This window comes from Ambystoma mexicanum, chromosome 14 (assembly GCF_040938575.1).
Source record: "Ambystoma mexicanum isolate Mex_15411 chromosome 14, UKY_AmexF1_1, whole genome shotgun sequence".
Lineage (NCBI taxonomy): Eukaryota > Metazoa > Chordata > Amphibia > Caudata > Ambystomatidae > Ambystoma > Ambystoma mexicanum.
In genome coordinates this window covers 401,469,035-401,487,824 of record NC_090940.1, presented here as the reverse complement: position 1 = coordinate 401,487,824, position 18,790 = coordinate 401,469,035, and the positions used below count along the sequence as shown (strand labels likewise).

Here is an 18,790-nt window from a genome sequence, read left to right as displayed (position 1 = left end):
CTCTCGGAGGACATCATTCATGAAGAACTGGAAGGCTGCTGGTGCATTGCATAGTCCGAAGGGCATCACCTGGTACTCAAATAGTCTGTACTTGGTGCGAAAAGCAGTCTTCCATTCGTCACCCTCTTTGACACGTACCAGATGATATGCCCCCCGAAGGTCTAGTTTCGTGTATATACAAGCGTCCTTCACCTGGTCTAGTAGTCCTATGATCAAAGGCAGTGGGTATCGATTCTTGATGGTTATCTGATTCAGTGCGCGGTAGTTTATACATGTTCTAAGGTCGCCTTCCTTTTTCGGTACGAAGAACAAAGCTGAAGATGCAGGGGACTTGGACGGGCGAATGAAGCCATTAGCAAGGTACTGGTCTAGGTACTGGCGCAAATGGAGATTTTCGGGTTCCGTAAGGGCATAGATTCTGCTGCAAGGTGGTTGTGCTCCAGGTACAAGATCTATTTGACAATCATACGATCTGTGAGGTGGTAAGGTGTTTGCCTGTTCCTTTTGGAAGACATCCTGAAAGTCTTGGTATTCAACAGGTAATTGTATGGCTACTGGAATTACTGGGGCCAGGACTGAGTTTTGAGTTTTCCTTGGGTAGCAGGTGTGAGCACATTCTGGGAAGGTTAGTCTCTTCTCTCGCCAATCAATACAGGGATTATGTTTTTCCAACCAAGGTATCCCCAGCATCAGCTGAAACTGTGGGGCCTTGATTAAGTCAAACACCAAAGCCTCTCGATGCCCATCTTGACTCAGCAATGTCATCTCTGCAGTGGAATGAGTTACGGGTCCAGAGGCAATTTCCGTTCCATCTACAGTGGTGACAACATCGGCCGTGGTCTTGCGGTGAGAGATAGATTCATCCTGGTAGCCAATTCCCAGTCCAAGTAATTTCCTATGGCTCCACTGTCTACGTACGCCTTTACCGCGTGCATGCGTGATGGCTGCTCTGGATCTACAAGGACCATGGGTATGGTGAAATGCGAGGTCAGAGTGTCCTTCTTTAAGCTCGGCAAGCGGACCTCTACGCTTGCCGGGCGTGGTCGTTTCCCGAGTCAGATTTCACATGGTTTTCATCTGCTGCTCCTATAACTTTCTTGGGTGGTTTTACAGGGCAGTTCCGAAGATAATGACAAGTAGTTCCGCAATATAAACATAATTGCAGTTGCCGTCTTCTATCTCTTTCCTTCTGGGTTAAGGGTCCTTTAACCCCCCCGATTTGCATAGGTTCTGAGACATCTACTCCTTTGGAGCTTACGTGGGTTTTAACCAACACCCTGTTCTCAAACTTGGTTCGGTCAGCCTTCCTGGTTTGAAGTCTGTGATCGAGCTGGACCACTAGATCTATATATACAGCACAGACTTGAGGCGGGTTCACGATTTGGGCCAAAACATCTTTGAGTTCTCCCCGAAGTCCTCGATGGAATAATGTGATTCGCTTGGCTTCAGGCCATTCGGTTTCCACTACTAATCTATTGAAAGTTGCAATGTAAGATAAAAGATCCTGGTTACCTTGACGTAGGGATAAAAGTTCATTGTCCAAAGCCTGTCCTCGGGAGTGTCGGATGAATAGTCTTTCCATGCTTGTTCGAAAACCCTGGAAATCTCGAAGAATCGGGTCATCCTGGTTAACTAGTGGAATGGACCAATCCGCCGCACTGCCGCTGAGATATGACAGTACAAAGGCTACCTTGGCCTGATCGTTTGGGAAAGCTCCAGGTCTACATAAAAAGTGCAAGCAGCATTGATTCATGAATGTCGCAAACCCTTTTGGGTCTCCGGCAAAGCGTTCAGGCGGAGCCAAAGGAACGGCTCCAGGTAAATTTATCTGCACCGGGTTACTCGATGGTACAGGAGCTGGACTTGCCCCAAGTCCTGGTAGAGATGTTTGTCCAGCCTGGCTCTGTAATAGTTGTCTGGCCAACTCATCAGTTCGTTCTTTTGACACTATCAGTTCCCTCCTGAGGGCATTGGTTTCTTGGCGGGCGGAATGCACTTCGGCCCTTAATTCCCCTAATAATTGGGCCAACAGATCAGTTTCCGAGATCTCCATGACGCCCAGGTGGGTATTTTTGGGTAGGCTTCGCGTTCTGTTATGCTCACCTGGTTCTCACGGGGGCGTCGACCGGAACTGGGCCGCTGTTGTTTCCACCAGCGTGACGTGTAGCGCCGAGATGACTGACTGGACTGGCCCGCTCAGCCTAGTTAGCCTGGCTCGCAGGAATATTCCTCTGCAAAGGAGAAGAGGAATTAACCACCCGTGGAATTGAGTGTCAACCCACCTTCCCCACGCCCGTTGTCTTCCCACAGATCACTCTTGATGTCCCCTCCTTAGTCTCACCTGATGGTTTGGAAGGATGAGCTCTCCATCCTGCGGCGACCGCAGGGGCGCGTTGATGACCAGGTACTTCACTGGCGTAGAGGAATTGGTGAGATCCAGTATTGACTCCAAAGTCCAATTGTTCATAAGAGTTCAAATGTCTGATCTTCACTCTGCCCGATTCCTTGCAGGTTGCCAATTAATCCACTCGAAGATTTCCAAATGGCAATTGGTAAGATTCAGGTAAGTCTATTGTGGTTTTCCCCTTAGGGGCCAGGGTACGGCGATGAAGCAGAGTTGACTGCGCCGACCCGAGATGAGGTGAGTACCCCCCGTGGTAAATCAGGTAAGTCCTTGGGGGTAGCTTGTATAGCCTTAGAGAGTCCCCTTGCTCACCTTGCTGTCTTTGTCTCCTTAGGTGTCGGAGGGCGGCGCGAGATGGAGAGAGCGTGATGGAATGCTGAAGTACCGCCAAGCAGGTGAGTTCAGCGCGTCGCCGTAGGAATGCGAAGCGATGCTTCAAAGACTTCTGTGTTTCAGCTCCGTGGCGAAATGGATCAGGATTCAGGTAAGGATTAAAGTTAAAACTCCTGTTCTAACCTTTATCCTTCTTTTCTTCTTGTTTCAGGAGTCCCAGGACTGAAGCGGGCGTGGCTGAAGACTGGAGCTGCTGAAAACACGGTGAGCGTTACGCTGCAGCAAGCAGAATAACGCAAAGCACGTGTGGCTGTCCGGGCGTGGTTTAAATAGCCTTGGAAGAAGATCCAGGTAAGTATTCTTCCACAGCCCCACCCAAGTAACAAAATAGTCCCTTCAGTAAAATAGTCCCTCCTAACCCTCATTTGGCTTGAGTCTTCATGCAGCATGGTCTGCCTCAGGTGAGTATGCAGCATGGTCTACTTCAGGTAAGTTATCAATAATGAGCCTGGCGCCGATGGCGTCAGGACTGACTTTATCTTTATGAGCCTGGCGCCATAGGCGCCAGGACTGCACCCAAACAGCCCCTAACTGGGGCTTTTGGGCATGCTCCAAGTGGCATGATGCCTGCTTCCGGGGCTGCTGGGCCTGGTCTGGTCTTCCGGGGGCAGGCATCATGACAATTCTCCTGGATGCTTTCCTGGCAGACAGATGCATTAAAACTTCTGTTGGCAATTTTGGTACTGGTCCTAATGGCTTTTTGCATCTTGAGAATAGCAATACGCAAATGTAAAAAGACTGTAAGGAAGGCACTCCAAATGACAGTGATGGTTAATGTGTGTGACACCATCCATCAGTAAACTCAAACTGATGATGAAGTTTACTGTCCCATGTATCCATTGGGTCAGCCAGCTAGACAACCTGGAGTATTGTTAACATGCCCAAAAGATACCCATAACTACAATGAGCACTGGATGAAATGTGAAGACAATGGTGAGTGCTAGCTTATGGCATGCAGTCCAGCAGAATATGTAGCACAAGGAGGTAACTTGAGAGGGGTCACCGTGTGACTGCCCAAGGATAGCTATAATATGATGAGACAAATGAAGGAGTTGTCAATGACTTGACCAGAGGGGGGGATGTGGTGGGGCAATTATTGACTGGAGAGCATGTTCAGGCTCTGCCCCTATGCCTTCCTCTGAAGAAACAAAACTATAATATAAGAAAGGACACATTTGAAACTGCACTTTAAATTCTCCTGGAAAGGCAGCTAACACAAAGAATAGTTATTTTTGCGCCACACAAGTAGGTTAGAGATAAGGCATTAGATTGCACAATTAGTGTGTTTTAAAATAGAATAGATTAGGTGACAGGAAGGAGTGTAGACAAGATAGGTACTCACTACACAAGTAGGGCAGAAAATTGTAGGCAGATAAGATTGCTGCTACCCATAGGAAGGAAATAATGTGATAGGCATGCACCAGGAAATCGGTAGATAGCAAAGCAATTTTGTCCAGCAGAGGAAAAAACATGACAAGCTGTTGCCATTTTAAAGTGCACAAGCACGGCAGAGAATTAAGCTCTGTAGCTTTACAAGAGCCCCCCAGCTAAGCACGCTACTTGAAACAAAATACATTTAATTCTGGAAAATGCTGCGGTGGCTGGGTGGTAGCTGCCTCAAGGGAATGTCAAGGCCCAGGGCACCATAGGGGAGGTTTACATAACGGAACAAGATACTACTGTGAGCGTTCAACTATTAAGGTAAATCAAGTTATGGCAACAAAGCAGACTTTTTGAAGTCCATGGGACGAACTGAACATCCTAGGAAATGTCATAAGTAGTTGACAGATTAACGTCTCAGCGATTGGCTAGGTTGCACAGAGAAATGCAGATGCAGCTAAGAAGACAAATAATTGCTGCAACTAGATGTTAACATGGGGGAAGTAGCATGACTCACAAAATAGTTATTCATAAATGTGTTGAGGATAAAATGGCGTGGTTACTGTTGCAGGAACAGGTCCTTGAAACTCAGAGACATCATGGCAGGGATAACATGGGCTTTTTTATCTGATTAAGAACAAAGGCGATACACTTGTCCTCTTCTTCCATCTATATAAACATGTCATCATACCGCCAGTACACAGAGAGTGTGATCGCATGTTAACCGATAAGCATATGTCCTTTTCACTGCAAAAGTAATTTAGAGTTTACCAATAATATTCAAGCATGATGAGGTTGTACATGTTTATGGGATGTTTTATGGGGTGGGACCTTAGATAGAGAGTTACCCAATCAGTGGGGTGGGACATATAGATACTGCATGTAGCTTAGCAATTAGGACCAATGAGCAGTAGAGATGACATCAGAGTGACTCATCTACTTTATATATACTGTGTTTTCTGTTCAAGATGGAGAGGAATTTGAGAGAGATAGCTTTGCTGTTAATCTTGTATTATCCCCAGCTTTGTATACTTCAAATAAAGCTGGGTTACCTTTCATTTGACATACCATAATCCACTCTGTATTGTCTCTTTATTGGCAAATACCAGGTAGAGAGCTATATTGTTTTCGACCTCTGATTTTCAGTTGGATAAGATTTAATAAACCCTTAGGGATCACATGATGTTTCTATTAATCAAATCAAATGTTTTCTCCAAATTCAAAAAAGGACACAAATAATCTCCCTCCCTTAACCTTACCATATTTCTCCATGATGGTTCACTCTGCTGAAACCCGCTGGCGTGGGCCTCAAGATATTGGAACTTTCAATGTACTCCTCCAGTCTGAGCAACAAACATTTGGAGAATATCTTACTGGCAATGTCCAGTAAGGAAATTGGCCTAAAGCCGTGGGCGGCTGGTGTTCCAAGGACTACTTGTCCAAGGAGATGATATAATTCCTGTCTCAACAAATGCATTAAACATAAAACAATTTCGTGTAATTAAAAAAATGCAGCCCTTTAAAAGCTCCAATTATTTCTCATTCATTCTTTTTTTTAGTCTTTTGGCAATTTTTATATCCACTTTTGAAACTATGAATCTGGTGAGATCCACGCCATTCATTAAATCATCATTCAATTTTCTTTTAGAGATTCTACATTGTGCCTTGAACCATGGGGCAGCCCTTTCTATAATGTGGACCTCCTGAACCGGGGATGCTGCTTACCAATAGCTCTGTCCCAGATAGTTTCAACCAAAGACTCTCTGACACATTCATTTGTGGCTTCTTTATTGTTTTACAATTTTAAGAGAATATACTAATTTCTTGTGAGTCAGTAATTCTTTCCAATGCCTCCTTGTCGAGCTTAGGCGTCGCCAACCAGTCCCTCCCGCTGTCAGGCATCTTCTTCGTGGTGTCTACCCTTAGCAATTGGAAAATTAACTCAAGAGGATAGTGATCACTCTCTGTTCAATCAGAAATGCAAAATGTCATGACATTCCTGAAGAAAAAAACAGTCCACAATACAGTAATCATTGACTGAGGAATTGCATGCTTAGGAATGCACCCGGAAACTCCCCGGGCAGAAGCCCAAAAGATACCTGAAAATCAGAGCTCCATTTGCGATCAATTGGACTGCGGAAACATTTGCACTACATTTCTTTAAAATGATTTGCTTGAGAACCTGAAGCCTCTGGTAATGTTTAGTTAGTCCTAATATATTTTTTAACAACTTGAATGGTCCTATCCGTCTCAAAATGTCCTACTGACAACTCAATTTCCTCAACATTTCCTGTAAACAACCACTTAATGTTGAATGAAGTTAAAAGCAATGCAAACTTCCTTTACTAGAATTGCACGTGGTCTAGGTAACTGTTAAGTACTGCAAATTAGAATTTTCTATTAACAATCTTAAGTTTATTACATTTCTAATTTGTCTTGCGATCACTTTTCTGCCAACTGAGCGCCGCTATGTTCCGTCAAAGAATGGAAGTTGCTCACCATTTCATTTGATATTCAAATGTTGCTCTTTGCGCACAAATGGTTGGTGACCCCTGCTATTGAGTCTTGTTTCACACACAGTCTATCATTGTTTCTGTTTCTTGGAGTTTTGGGATCTGCAAGAGGTGACGTAAGGGGGCCAGCGTATGAGCAGTGCAAGGTTGCTTTGTGCAGTGTTGATGCCTGCCTGCTTGATCTGAACAGTTAGGGCTTTCGATGGTAAGTTTTGCATATTCTGTGAGTCGTCTGGAGCACAATTCAGTGAGTTGCCTGGATCAGTGGTTAATGTGCACTCCACGTTAGTAATGTAAATTGTTTGCATTAGGTTCTAGTTTGGGTGAGCTTACAACTGGCAATGCGCCGAAGAATGAGAAGGTAGACCAATAGTTACAATAGGAGTTGTGTGTTCCTTTTATTTTAATTCATAGCCTTTGAGGATGACACGTGTTTCGGCAGAGATTGCCTTTTTCAAATCCAGGCCTTATATTGTTTCAGATTTGAGTGGACGACCAGACACACGGAGGACCATTCTGTACGAGGTGGGATTTAACCCCATGAACCACTGCATTTCCATGCATTATGCTGCTATTTAATCTGAAACAATATAAGGCCTGGATTTGAAAAAGGCAATCTCTGCCGAAACACGTGTCATCCTCAAAGGCTATGAATTAAAATAAAAGGAACACACAACTCCTATTGTAACTCTTGGTCTACCTTCTCATTCTTTGGCCCATTGCCAGTTGTAAGCTCACCCAAACTAGAACCTATTGTAACAAACCGAGTGGAGGGTCTCGATGTCTCCATAGCAGCTTACCCAAATGCGACGCATGAGCTAAATATGTACTTAATCTACAACCGAGAACTATAACATTCTTACAATCCAATTTACTATCAGGGCGCAAAGGTACCATTTGAAAGGTGTCATCCAAAAAAGTCCCTCATTAGCTACGTAAATTGTTTGCATGTTTCTGGCATTTGTCTGAGTGCTGGGTAAGGAGTGTTGAGTTCTCTTGGTTTATATTCATTGGATTAGTGTGTGCGTTTAGGCTAATTTAATGTAGATATATATCTTCAGGTGATGTTCGTTCCTTTGCGTAAACTGTATTGTTTCGGGCTAGTGTGGTGTGCAGAGATGTGTTGCTGTTTAGGGTGGGATGTAGAATGATTTTCAGGTGGTTAATCCTACCATTTCTTTCTCAATAAACCACTTAATGGCAACTGGAGACAACCTTTTGCCCTTTGGAAACGCATTTGGTCGGATGTATTTGCTTATAACAATGCAAACAAGTGACTGATACAACAGGAAAAGGAATTGCTAAACAGTATTGTGACAGAGCTTAGATGGATGGATCTTGTCCTGAACAATCTGGTAGGACATGGATACTATGGGGCAAAAAAGTAAGTGGTCAATTTCCCTGGCCTCAAACTGAAATTAGACAGTGCTAGCCAATGGCCATTTATGTCACCTGTGCAGCTCATTACCTCAGCCTGACGATTAGCAACGGGAGTAAGGTTGCAGCAAAACAATCCTGCTGGGTGACTATCACTCAAATAATCTTCATAATTGACTCCAATCCCAGGATAAGATGTTTGGAAGACCAGCTAGAAAAAATGTCTTCTGGTGGTCTTAGCATCATGGCGCTCAACCTATTTCGTCTCACAAAAAGCTTTTAGTCTGGTGGTTTTTATCTATGTTGATTTTCAAAGAATTCCTTCTTTTGTTGATAATTTTCTAAATGAAATGTCAACATGGCCGTCCTGATCCAGCAATAGAAATCTACAGAAGGCCATTAATAGTGAGTTTGTAGTGGACCTGATAGTGCTCAGCAAAGTGCTAAGTGTTTCATAGCCCTTGTTAGAAGTGCTGTCAAGGCTTATGTGGTAGGTCAGAATCATGAAACGCACAAGCAGGCATGATTTTCAAAAGATTTATTTCCTCTTCTGATTCAAAAAGAGCTCATTTTTCCCTAACTCTTCGATACTAAGTCCTGCTCCAGAAAACATTTAGTAACCTACTTTCTCTCCCTTTTGCTAAAAAAACAAAAAGAAACAAATAAACAACCAAGGCAGACTTTTGGGCCTTGCCCAAAGGAAAGGTAGTCTTCTAGCTCCATTGTGTCTATTCACCATATGTCCTTGCCTATGGTCGCAGTCCAAAACATGTAGTTTGTGTACGGCTGGAGTGCTGTCCCAGAGTACCAGCCGGGTCTCTCTGGTTCTCCTTAACTTGTGTGCCTCACAGTCCTTCTCCCTTTTGGAAGATATTTGTATTTCTCTCTCCCTACAGCCTGGGGTTCTTTCAGTCTCATCCTCTCCACTCTTGGGGGCTCGCTCTTGCTCAATTCCCACTCCAGGGTCCTCTGTTCTTTTGCCCACAACAGGCTTATCTTTGTCTTATCACTTATCACTTATCACTCTTGATGGTTTTCTCCCCACTCTGGGATTCCCTGTTTTTCACACACACCAGTGCTTCTTTTGGTTGCTCTCCAAGTTTGGGGGTTCTCCCAGCTTCTCCCTTTTGGTTTCTCTTCCCACTCTAGGGCTTCTCCTTCCACTACCCTTTCTGGGATGTTCTCAGTCTCTCTGTCCTATGGGGCTTTCCTGCTTATCACTCCCCTTCTCCTCCTAAGCGAAGGGCAATTCCTGTTTGGACCTGTTCGGTCCAGGAGGACCCAGGGCCCGACCCCCTGCTCAGATAGCAGGTAAGCATGCACCAACATCTGTTACTCCCTCTGTCCCCACAGGCCATCCCCACCCCCTCTGGTCCCCCTGTGGTGTTCCCTTGTGCCCCCACCATTCTCGTACACAGGTGTTGCCTGTTTTGCTTGATTCTTCTACCCTGCTCCCCCCTCACCCCCCTCAAGCCTACTTCTGCAGGAGTCTGTCCTGATAAATTCTGGTTTTCACCATCACCGTCTTGTGGCCAATGTTGGATTTGACTTTTATGGACTTCATTCATTCACGGTGCGTCACCCTTTCTCAACTCTCATGCTGGATTTCCTTTGCATCTTGTACTCATGGTGGCCGTGAATCATGCTGTTCCCATCTTCATCTTGTAGCCTGGCTTGCAACATTATGTGTTACTACTGACTTCTGCAATTGTATTCACTCTCCCCTCTTGTTTCTCCATCCTTTTGACTGCTAACGCTCTGTTCGCTCCTCCTTTCCCTTCTCCCTTTTCCTATCTCATCCCCTTACTTTCTTCTATGCACTTAATCTGTCAGAATTATTCCTGGACCAAGTATGATCGCAACCTTGTTTGTCTCCTGTCCCCTCCCCTTACTTGTTGCCACCCCCCTCACCAGCAGTATCCGAAATGTTGTCAGGCCTAGTATGACAGTCGCTTGTTTTGTTCCTCCCCTACCTTTCTGCACCCCTCTCCCTCACCTCTTGTTTTTCTCCGGCTCTACCAGAAATGTTGTCAGGCCTAGTACGGTAGTCGCCTGTCTGTTTCCATTTCTTTCCCACTCTCCCCCTCCTTTCCTTATCTATGTCTTAGCTCTTGCACTATCTAAAATGTCGTCAGGTCTAGTATGATAGCCACTTGTTTTGTGCCTCCCCTACCTTTCTGCACCCCTCTCCCTCAACTCTTGTTTTTATCCAGCTCTACCAGAAATGTTGTCAGGCCTAGTACGGTAGTCACCTGTCTGTTTCCATTTCCTTCCCACTCTCCCCCTCCCTTCCTTATCTATGTCTTAGCTCTTGCACTATCTGAAATGTCGCCAGGCCAAGTACGATAGTTAATTTCACATCCTTACTGTTCATGGCCTGCAAGAATGTCATTGTATTTTCCCTTGTTCCCTCCCTTGCCTTGAAGCACTTTGAAACACATTGTGTATAGGCCCTATATAAATAAACTATCATATCATATCATTTATCTCTGAATTATGATTCCTCTTTCTCCACGCTGGGTTCTTTTCACTCTTTCTCCCCACCCTGAGGTCCTCCAGTTTCTCTCCACTCTGGGGCTTTCCACCTTCCACCTCCCCACTCTGGGGTCTCCTCCCTATGGCCTTGTTGCCCGCCTCATGTTCCTCAGAACCTATATCTAAAGAGCAGTTTTCCCAGGGGGGACTATGTAGGCCAACTGCCTGTCTTCTCACTGCGGAGCCACTTACAGGACTCCTCAACTTGACTCCACGGTGGTGGGAGTCTTCTCCTGGTTCCTACTGGCTCGGTGCAGAAGCTTGTGGGTGGTTCCTCCTCTGGGCTCTGCCTTGGCCTGCTAAGGTACTCAGTTCTTGTTCAGGTTGCCACGACCCAAAGCTCTGGTTTCTCACCTGCCTGGCCACGTAGCACTCTTCTAGTATGGACCTCTGGGGGCGACACCGCATCAAGCATTCTGTCTCTCCGAGAGCCTCTCTTCACAATGTGTGCTGCATCATAATTAAAAGTCTGCGGGCTGCATGGCTACTCCTTCCTGATTGGTTACTCTCCTAATGTGACTTTGGGAGGATGGTTTTTCCATCATTATGCTGTTTTCCCGAAAGGATGAAATGAAGTGTGGGTCAGAAGCCGAGTCAGCCATTGTTTAATAGTTCTTAGTTCCTGCATACACCATAAAGGTGGTAGCCTCTGGTGTAAAGGGATAGTGCCTGAACTCTCTCGCTGTGGTTCCCTGTTCTCTAAGGGGTTGTGAAGCTAAGTGGGCTAACCTCCATAGACCCTTGGATTTGTCACAGCTAACAATGATTTGCTCTGCAGTGTTACCTTGATGGGCACAACCATAAATATGTTGGAGCAATGGTGCTAGAATCCACATCTGTGTTTGGAGCTTAATAGGCTAAAGCCAGTGCATAGATCTGGGAAAGCCAAGGAATTCATGGATAGGGCCGGGTCTGGGGTCTGGTCTGGCTCTTAGGGCCCAACACAAGCGGAGCTAGGAAAACAGCGTTCAAAAAGGGGAATGGGCCTCTGTCACGGACTGGGGGCAAGAAAAGGGGCTTAACAGGACTGGGGCGACAGTAGAGGCTAAAAGGGTTTGGGGCAACCAATGGTGCTAATGGGGGTAAGAAAAGGGATTAAACAGGACTGGGTGCGACAATGGGGGCAAGAAAAGGGGCTAACGGGACCTGGGGTACTAGAAAAGGATCTAAGGGGGCAGGGGCAAGAAAAGGGGCTAAATGGGACTGGGGCAAGAAAATGTTCTAAACTGGACAGGAGCAGGAACAGTAGTTGTAAATGACTCGGGGTAATAAAGGGGACTAAAGCAGACCAGTGGGGGCAAGAAATGTGCTAAAAGAGCGCAGGGGTAAGAAAAGCAACTAAAGCGCACTGGGGGCTAGAGAAAGGGCTAAAAGGGACTGGTAGCAAGAAAAGGGGCTAAATTAGACTTAGGGGCAAGAAAAGGGGCTAAAGCAGACTGCGGGGCAAGAAAAGGGGCTAAAGCGGGTTTAGGAGCAAGAAAAGGGCCTAAAGCGGACTGAGGGGCAAGAAAAGGGACTAAATCAGACTGAGGGGCAAGGAAAGGGGCTAAAGCGGACTGAGGGGCAAGAAAATGGGCTAAAACAGACTGAGGGGCAAGAAAGTGACTAAATCAGACTAAGGGGCAATAAAAGCGGCTAAAGCGGACAGAGGGGCAAGAAAAGGGGCTAAAGGGGGCTAGGACAAAAAAAGAGCCTAAAAGGGGCTGTAGCAACAAAAGGGGCTAAAGGGAGCTTGGGGCAAAAAAGGGAGGAAAGTGTTTATTGGTACTGGTGGGGGTGGCGTCGGTATTTAGTGAATGCTGGTGTGGGGAAGGGGAGAGAAAGGAGACATGCGGGGTGAAGAATTGTGGATAGAGGCGTGGGGAAAAGAAAAGAGGCCGCCAGCACTCGGGGAGCTGGCTAAGGATAAGGAGCCAAATGCGGGATGAGCCAATGAGGGAATGACTGCAACACTCTTGAAACTATGTATTTTATTTTCCTCACAGAAGCAACATTATTCAGATTGTGCTAAAGAGTTGTCATGTAATAATATGGTAAAGCTCGTCAAATGAAATATTGCATAAGGCACTCCCTTGTTTTATTGCTTACTATTCAGGACACATTTGCCCAGAATCACACACTTTAAGTGGTGAAGGCCAGATTTGCGACGAGTTTACAATGTAGGCGTTTGACTCTGTATCTTGCCAGCTCTAGTAGGCAGAGTCCATTCCTTTATTGAGCAGTACTTGACCAGAGAACATGCAACGGTTTGCAGTAGGCACCACCTTCCAGAAGTAGAGGCTTTCTATTCGGCCAAGCAGCCCCATATTCCAGATGCTCCATGCCCAACAAGTCTGAGCAACGCCGCCGGGCTGCACCAGGTGAGGCCATGTAACTGCTTCCTCATGGCAGCAGGCCCAGGAGAGGGGCAGCAGCCCTCCCCAGGGTAGCTTCCCCCTCTTCCAGCATGCAGCAGACACGCAGTCTCTGCACTATAAAGCGCAGAAGGGTGAGGTGTGAAAGAACACCTCACCCTTCCACAATAACAAATGGGTGCAATGCATCCAGGGGAAGCAAGGGCAGCCAGGCAGAGGAACTACAAAGATATGCCCCCCCAGGGGCTCAGACAGTCAGCTGCAAGGCTGGCCTGGGGGCTGGCCTCACAGCCCCCACAGATGTACAAAAAATACCCAGTGGCTACCCTGGGTCCTATATAATGGGCTGCTTCCAGCCTAGAAGAGCACAAACTGTTTGTGGACCCTGCACGGGGACCCAAACACCTTAAGGAAGTTCGCTGTGTACTCAGCGTCTTCCTACTCTCTTTTTCATTCTTTTTCTTACACGTTTCACTGTGTACTCAGGGTCGTGTTCCTAACTCAAGGCGTTCGCTGTGCACTCAGCATCGTTTTGCTACTACAAGCGTTCACTGTACATGCAGCGTTGTTTTTTCATGTCCTCATCACACCTGAACATTGGCCTATTCGAGGGAACACCAGTGGGACAGCCGACGAGTTGGCGTTCGTGATCGAGAAGAGCACAGCGGTGCAGCCCGGGGACTGCAAAACTCTTTCTGCAGCCGAGGCAGGACCCGAGCGAGACTGACAAGTGGTGTGGAGACATCTGTGAGAGGACAGCTATAGCGCGGAAACCCGGTGCAGGCGGCGACTTTGCTACCTTGTTTCAAGTAAGTCAGCCGCGGCGCCGGCCGTTTCCCAGCCACGGAGCTCTACAAAAGCTCCATGGTGATGGGAAGCTGACGACTCCTACTGAAAACAAGCTGACACAAAGCAGCGGCTTTTAGCCACACCACGGGGGGAAGGAGAGTGAATTTAAGCATTTGAAAACATTATTATTATATAAGCAAACTCAAGGGAAAACAAGTTTCCAGGAACACTGGGCTTTAATAATTAACCTACAAGACACAAACGAACATTGGGGGTGAAAGCTATGTTTTAACTATAACGGACAGTCGCATTTTGTGGTAAATTGCACTGTCATTTAGAAGCAAGCCAACACACAGCAGCAGCTTTTAGCCACACCGCTGGAAGAAGGAGAGTGAAATTAAGCGTTTCTAAAGCAAATTTTGTTACATAAACAAACTCAAGGGAAAGCAAGTTCCCAGGAGCTCAGGTTTTGTTGAGCAGAGACACACAAGTCAGAAGTGCATCTACACATTAACAAGGGAATTTTAAGTCAAGCTGTCAAAAACACCCTGGCATAAGCAGAATCCGCACACAGGACACAACACAACAGCTACCTAACACGGGTAGTATCAATCTTTAATATTGTGGTGTACTCACCGTAGGGGACACCCATTATTTAGGCAGCAACTATAAAAGGGCCTGAAAAATGGGCCTCACCACTGAGCACAGTTGATAGGTAACAATCTTTATTTTATCTTTCACCAGAAGCATGGCGCCCAAGAGAAAACCGCAGGAGCCAATAATATTGCCACAAAAACAAAAAGCTGCAGAAGAGGCAGCTGAGTATTTTGGATGGGACTGGGTCAGAGAACATTTATACAGCTACCGAAGGAGGGGTTGCCACTGCAACCAGGGGTTGAGGACACCCCCCTCCCCAGCTAAGAAAGTCAAGGCACCACAATGCCCTAGAAAAGGTAACAAAAACAGTATATTGTCAAAATGATGTGAGAATATGAAAGAGATGCAACAGATGATGCTAGAAATTAGGGACAAGCAACAGGCTCCTAAAGAGCCAGAAGTGCCTACAGGCCAAAACATACCTTTAGAACCAACAATAATTATAAATCCCGGGACACCCACATTACCTCCAACACTAGTGGATACACCCATAATACCACCAACAACAGTGGCTACACCCACAGTACCAACAGCACCGGGGGCGGCTCCAACAGGGCCTGAAACAGAAGGGCTTCTGAAAGCATGGGCGACGCCCACACCAAACATCACATGGGCAAGAGACATAAACAACAGCACACTGAATCTGCGGTTACCTACGCACATTTTCAGAAGGCTTTAAGATTAATATAGGACTGTGGCAGGAAAGCCCTGATGGCAAAACTGAACCTTGAATCCACCTTTAGGTTACTACCAGTCCACCCAAGTTCACAGCAATTGCTAGGTTTTACTTTAGATAAAACATTTTATGTAGACAGATGCCTCCCCATGGGATGTGCAGCATCCTGCGCCCTATTTGAACAATTCAGCTCTTTTTTCCAATGGGCATTTCAGAAACAAGTACAAAGGGGCATCCCACTAGCAGCAGAGAAGACGACCAAGCCATCCACAACCATTATCTTTTTAGGAAGAGAGATAGATTCATCAGACGGCGCATGCAGAATACCCAAAACAAAAGTAGCAGAACATTTAGAAAAAACCCAAGAGCTAAGCACAAAAAACAAGGGCACAATGAGGGAATTGCAATCACTGGCAGGAAGTCTAAATTTTGCAGCCAGAATCATTCTGCAAGGAAAGTATTTTCCAGGAGTTTAAAACCAAAGCATGCACCAAATCCCACCTGCACATCAGGCTAGGCAAAGAGGTAAAAGAAGATCTGAAAGTATGGGGGAATTTCCTCACAAATGTCAACGGACCACACTTTGGCGTGTGCCATTGAACACAGGGGCAAAAAAGGGTCCTTTTTACAGATGCAGCAGGGAGCAAAGGGTTTGGGGCCATACTAGGCAAAGAATGGGTGGTAGGACAATGGCCCAAGTCATGGCACACAGCAGGATGGACAAAAAACATCACGCTGTTAGAAATATTTCCCAACTGGCTCACCATACGCTTATGGTATGGTGTGACAACATGGCAGTGGTTGGAATTAGAAACAAAAGAACTACCAAATGCCACCTGGTGCTCACAGTACTACGAGCCATCACAGCGGTCACACTGCATGAAAACATTTCTGTCAAGGCAAAACACATCGCTGGAGCAGATAATAACATTGCAGATGCTTTATCTTGCTTTCAGTGGACAAGATTCTGGGAGCTAGCACCACACGCATGGGAAAAGATGACACCAATCCCAGCGGACTGCTGGGCAATAATGGGAAGCTAGAGAGAATGGCATCAACGCCTGCGCACGAGGGTCAAGGCCGGGATGCACATCAACAAACAGGCACCTCAAAAACAGGTGCCAGCAGCATGCTGCCCACAGAAAACATGAACCCTGCCACGGGGTTCCTAGTAGAGATGGCGGAAAAAGCATTGGCAAGCAGCACTACAGCCCAGTACAGTAAGTGCTTGCAAACAGCTTTTAGAACAACAGGTTTAAATCATGTGGAGTTAATAACAATAAAGGATATAGAAATCTTTTTAAAGTGGGCTCACGATCAAGGTTTTAAAAAAGATTGAGCCAAAAGACATTTGGTGGCAATATCTTATTTTTCAAAATTATGGGGTGACTCAGACCCCACAAAAAGTGTGTTAGGTTAATATGCAATGAAGGGGGGGCAAGATAGAGGGACCTCAGGTACGAGCCACCCACTAAACTTTGATAAACTAGTTAAAATAACAAACCTATTAGACAGCATATGCTCTCACCCATAAGAAGTATTATTATTCAAAACAGCGTTTTTTCTCGCATACTTTGGGGCCTTTCGAGTGGGAGAGCTCATACCTTCCAGCACCAAAGCCAACAATGGGTTAGGCATCATGGAAACCGGGGTAGGAAAGAACAGCGCCAACATCGAAATACAACAATCAAAAACAGGGGCCAAAAGGGTTATTAACATTTGCGGCATTGACGATGCACTAAACTGCCCGTTGTGCATCACTAACCTTTATTATACACAATGGCCCAAAGTGGGGGGGGAGATTCCTTATCCACAGAGATACCTCAGCTTTAAGTCACTACCAATTCAAAGGGGTGCTTATGAAAGCAATCAGCAAAACATGGTGGAATCCAAAGGATTTCGGCACCCACTCTTTTAGGATCGGTGCAGCAACCTCGCGTGGCAAGGAGGGCTAGGCGCTCAGCAAGTAAAGAAAATAGGGGGGTGCAAATCAAATTGTTACAAAAGATATATCAGACCAGAACTAATATAATTTTCTCCCCTCCCCAAACCCCCATTCCCATGCCCCCCGCCTCCCCAGAAAAACACCATTAAAATCAGCCTGGACAGTCAGGCACTCGTTTGTATTCAGGACAGGGAGTTGGGCCGAAGAAACTAAAGACGGCCCAACTTTCAGGAACACGATCGCATCATGGTGGGGCTACAGAGGCCTCCACTGGATAGACATCCATGACAAATTAGCCCACCTAGTGGCCTACAGAGACCCGCCGGAATTTTTGATAATCCATTTAGGAGGGAACAACCTGGTAAGCATGGGGACATTTTTTCATGAAGAAATAGCTGTCTCACTATCAGGCATTTCACACAACTGGTAGGACACGGAAATTTATTTTTCAGCAATCCTGCCTAGAAAAACATGGCGGGAGGCCACCTGTTATAAATCGGTGGCCAACTCCAGGAGGAGATTGAACAGGGGGCTTGAAAAATTCTGTATCGCCAGGGGCTTGGATTTTATAAAACACCCCGCCATAACACTAGGCAATCCCGATCTGTTTCACAAGGATGGCACCCACCTATCTGGGCACAGCATGGAGCAATTTTAAAGGGAAATCACCTATACTCTAGCTGCCAGAGACTGTAAATAATCTAACTTTTGGGGGAACACAGGCAGCCGAAAACCTGCCTGCATGTGGCATCACGGGCCAGAGGGGGTAACCTCAGGACCCGGTTCCCAAAAGTACTATATGATTATGATATGCGATTATTGTTTATGTTCCATAACCATATCTGTAACAATAAAAACCTACAGCCTTTTATTGCCAACACTTGATCAAGTTTGCTTGCATATGGGTCCAGCAGTTACCCTCAGCGACAAACGGAAACCCCTGTGTTAAATTGGTTGTTGGCTACATATCAACGATATCTTCGGACGTGTTAATGGCAACCATACCAGTAAGCCTGAAAAGAGAAAAAGAAAGGAGCCAGTTTAGAGGGTTTTTCTGTTACAGGACCCTATGTTTTGAAAGAAGGCACATATTTCGGGTAGCTAAACTGGTGCTTTGTGTGGGCTTCCATAAAGTGCCCTATTGGAGTTTTCATCAGCTAGTTTTTGGATGTACCTTGCCCCTCAGGTCCTACCCTGTCTACCCCTCTGGCCCCTATCAGAGTTTTGATCACCAAATGTTAAAACCAAGTGTGCACAAATGAACCCATTAAATTGACAGCTTTACTACATGGGGAAGGGGAGGCTCTGTGCTTCATCTCGATGTGAGGAAAAGCGCCCTGGGAATGTCCTGTATTCTTTTGTTTTCCTTCTCCTTCCCAGAGGCACCTGTAGGAGGGCACCCGCTGCCGTTTGCGACGCTTCACCTGATTTGACATGCTGACGCAGAGGCCTCTTCCGGCTCCTTCACTCGAGGCGCTGTCCCCGCCCTGCTCCTCGTGCCACAGCATGGCCGCTCCCCTCAGCGCGTTCCCGCCTGTCTATGAACAGCCGATCTTCAGAGCTCTGAAGACAGGTGTGGGGGCCTGGGAGGTCGGGGCACCCGTCTTCTCTCATTCAGGGAAAAGACGCAAGTGCGTTTATGATTGTTAAATGCACCCTGTTTCCTGGGGGAGCTGGTGGGGCTAAGGGCGCGACCCAGGCTTTGCTCAGAACCAGGCTTCAACTCAGGGGCTGGAGCTAGTCCAAAAGCCGGGGCTGGCTTGGGCC

At 46.3% G+C, this 18,790-nt stretch overlaps 1 protein-coding gene across 2 annotated transcripts in view; it reads right to left on the bottom strand.

Annotated features, from left to right (window-relative positions):
* Positions 1-18,790, bottom strand: part of LOC138526823 (uncharacterized) — a 159,252-nt gene that overhangs the window by 42,565 nt on the left and 97,897 nt on the right. The window contains exon 1 of one of the 2 annotated variants that reach the window (XM_069637531.1): positions 18,448-18,711. The exons of the other annotated variant lie outside the window; for it this stretch is intronic. Within the exon in view, the coding sequence (XP_069493632.1) occupies positions 18,448-18,531 (84 nt within the window). The 5' untranslated portion in view covers positions 18,532-18,711. Of the gene's footprint in view, positions 1-18,447; positions 18,712-18,790 lie in introns of those variants that run through there. 2 annotated transcript variants of the gene reach the window in all.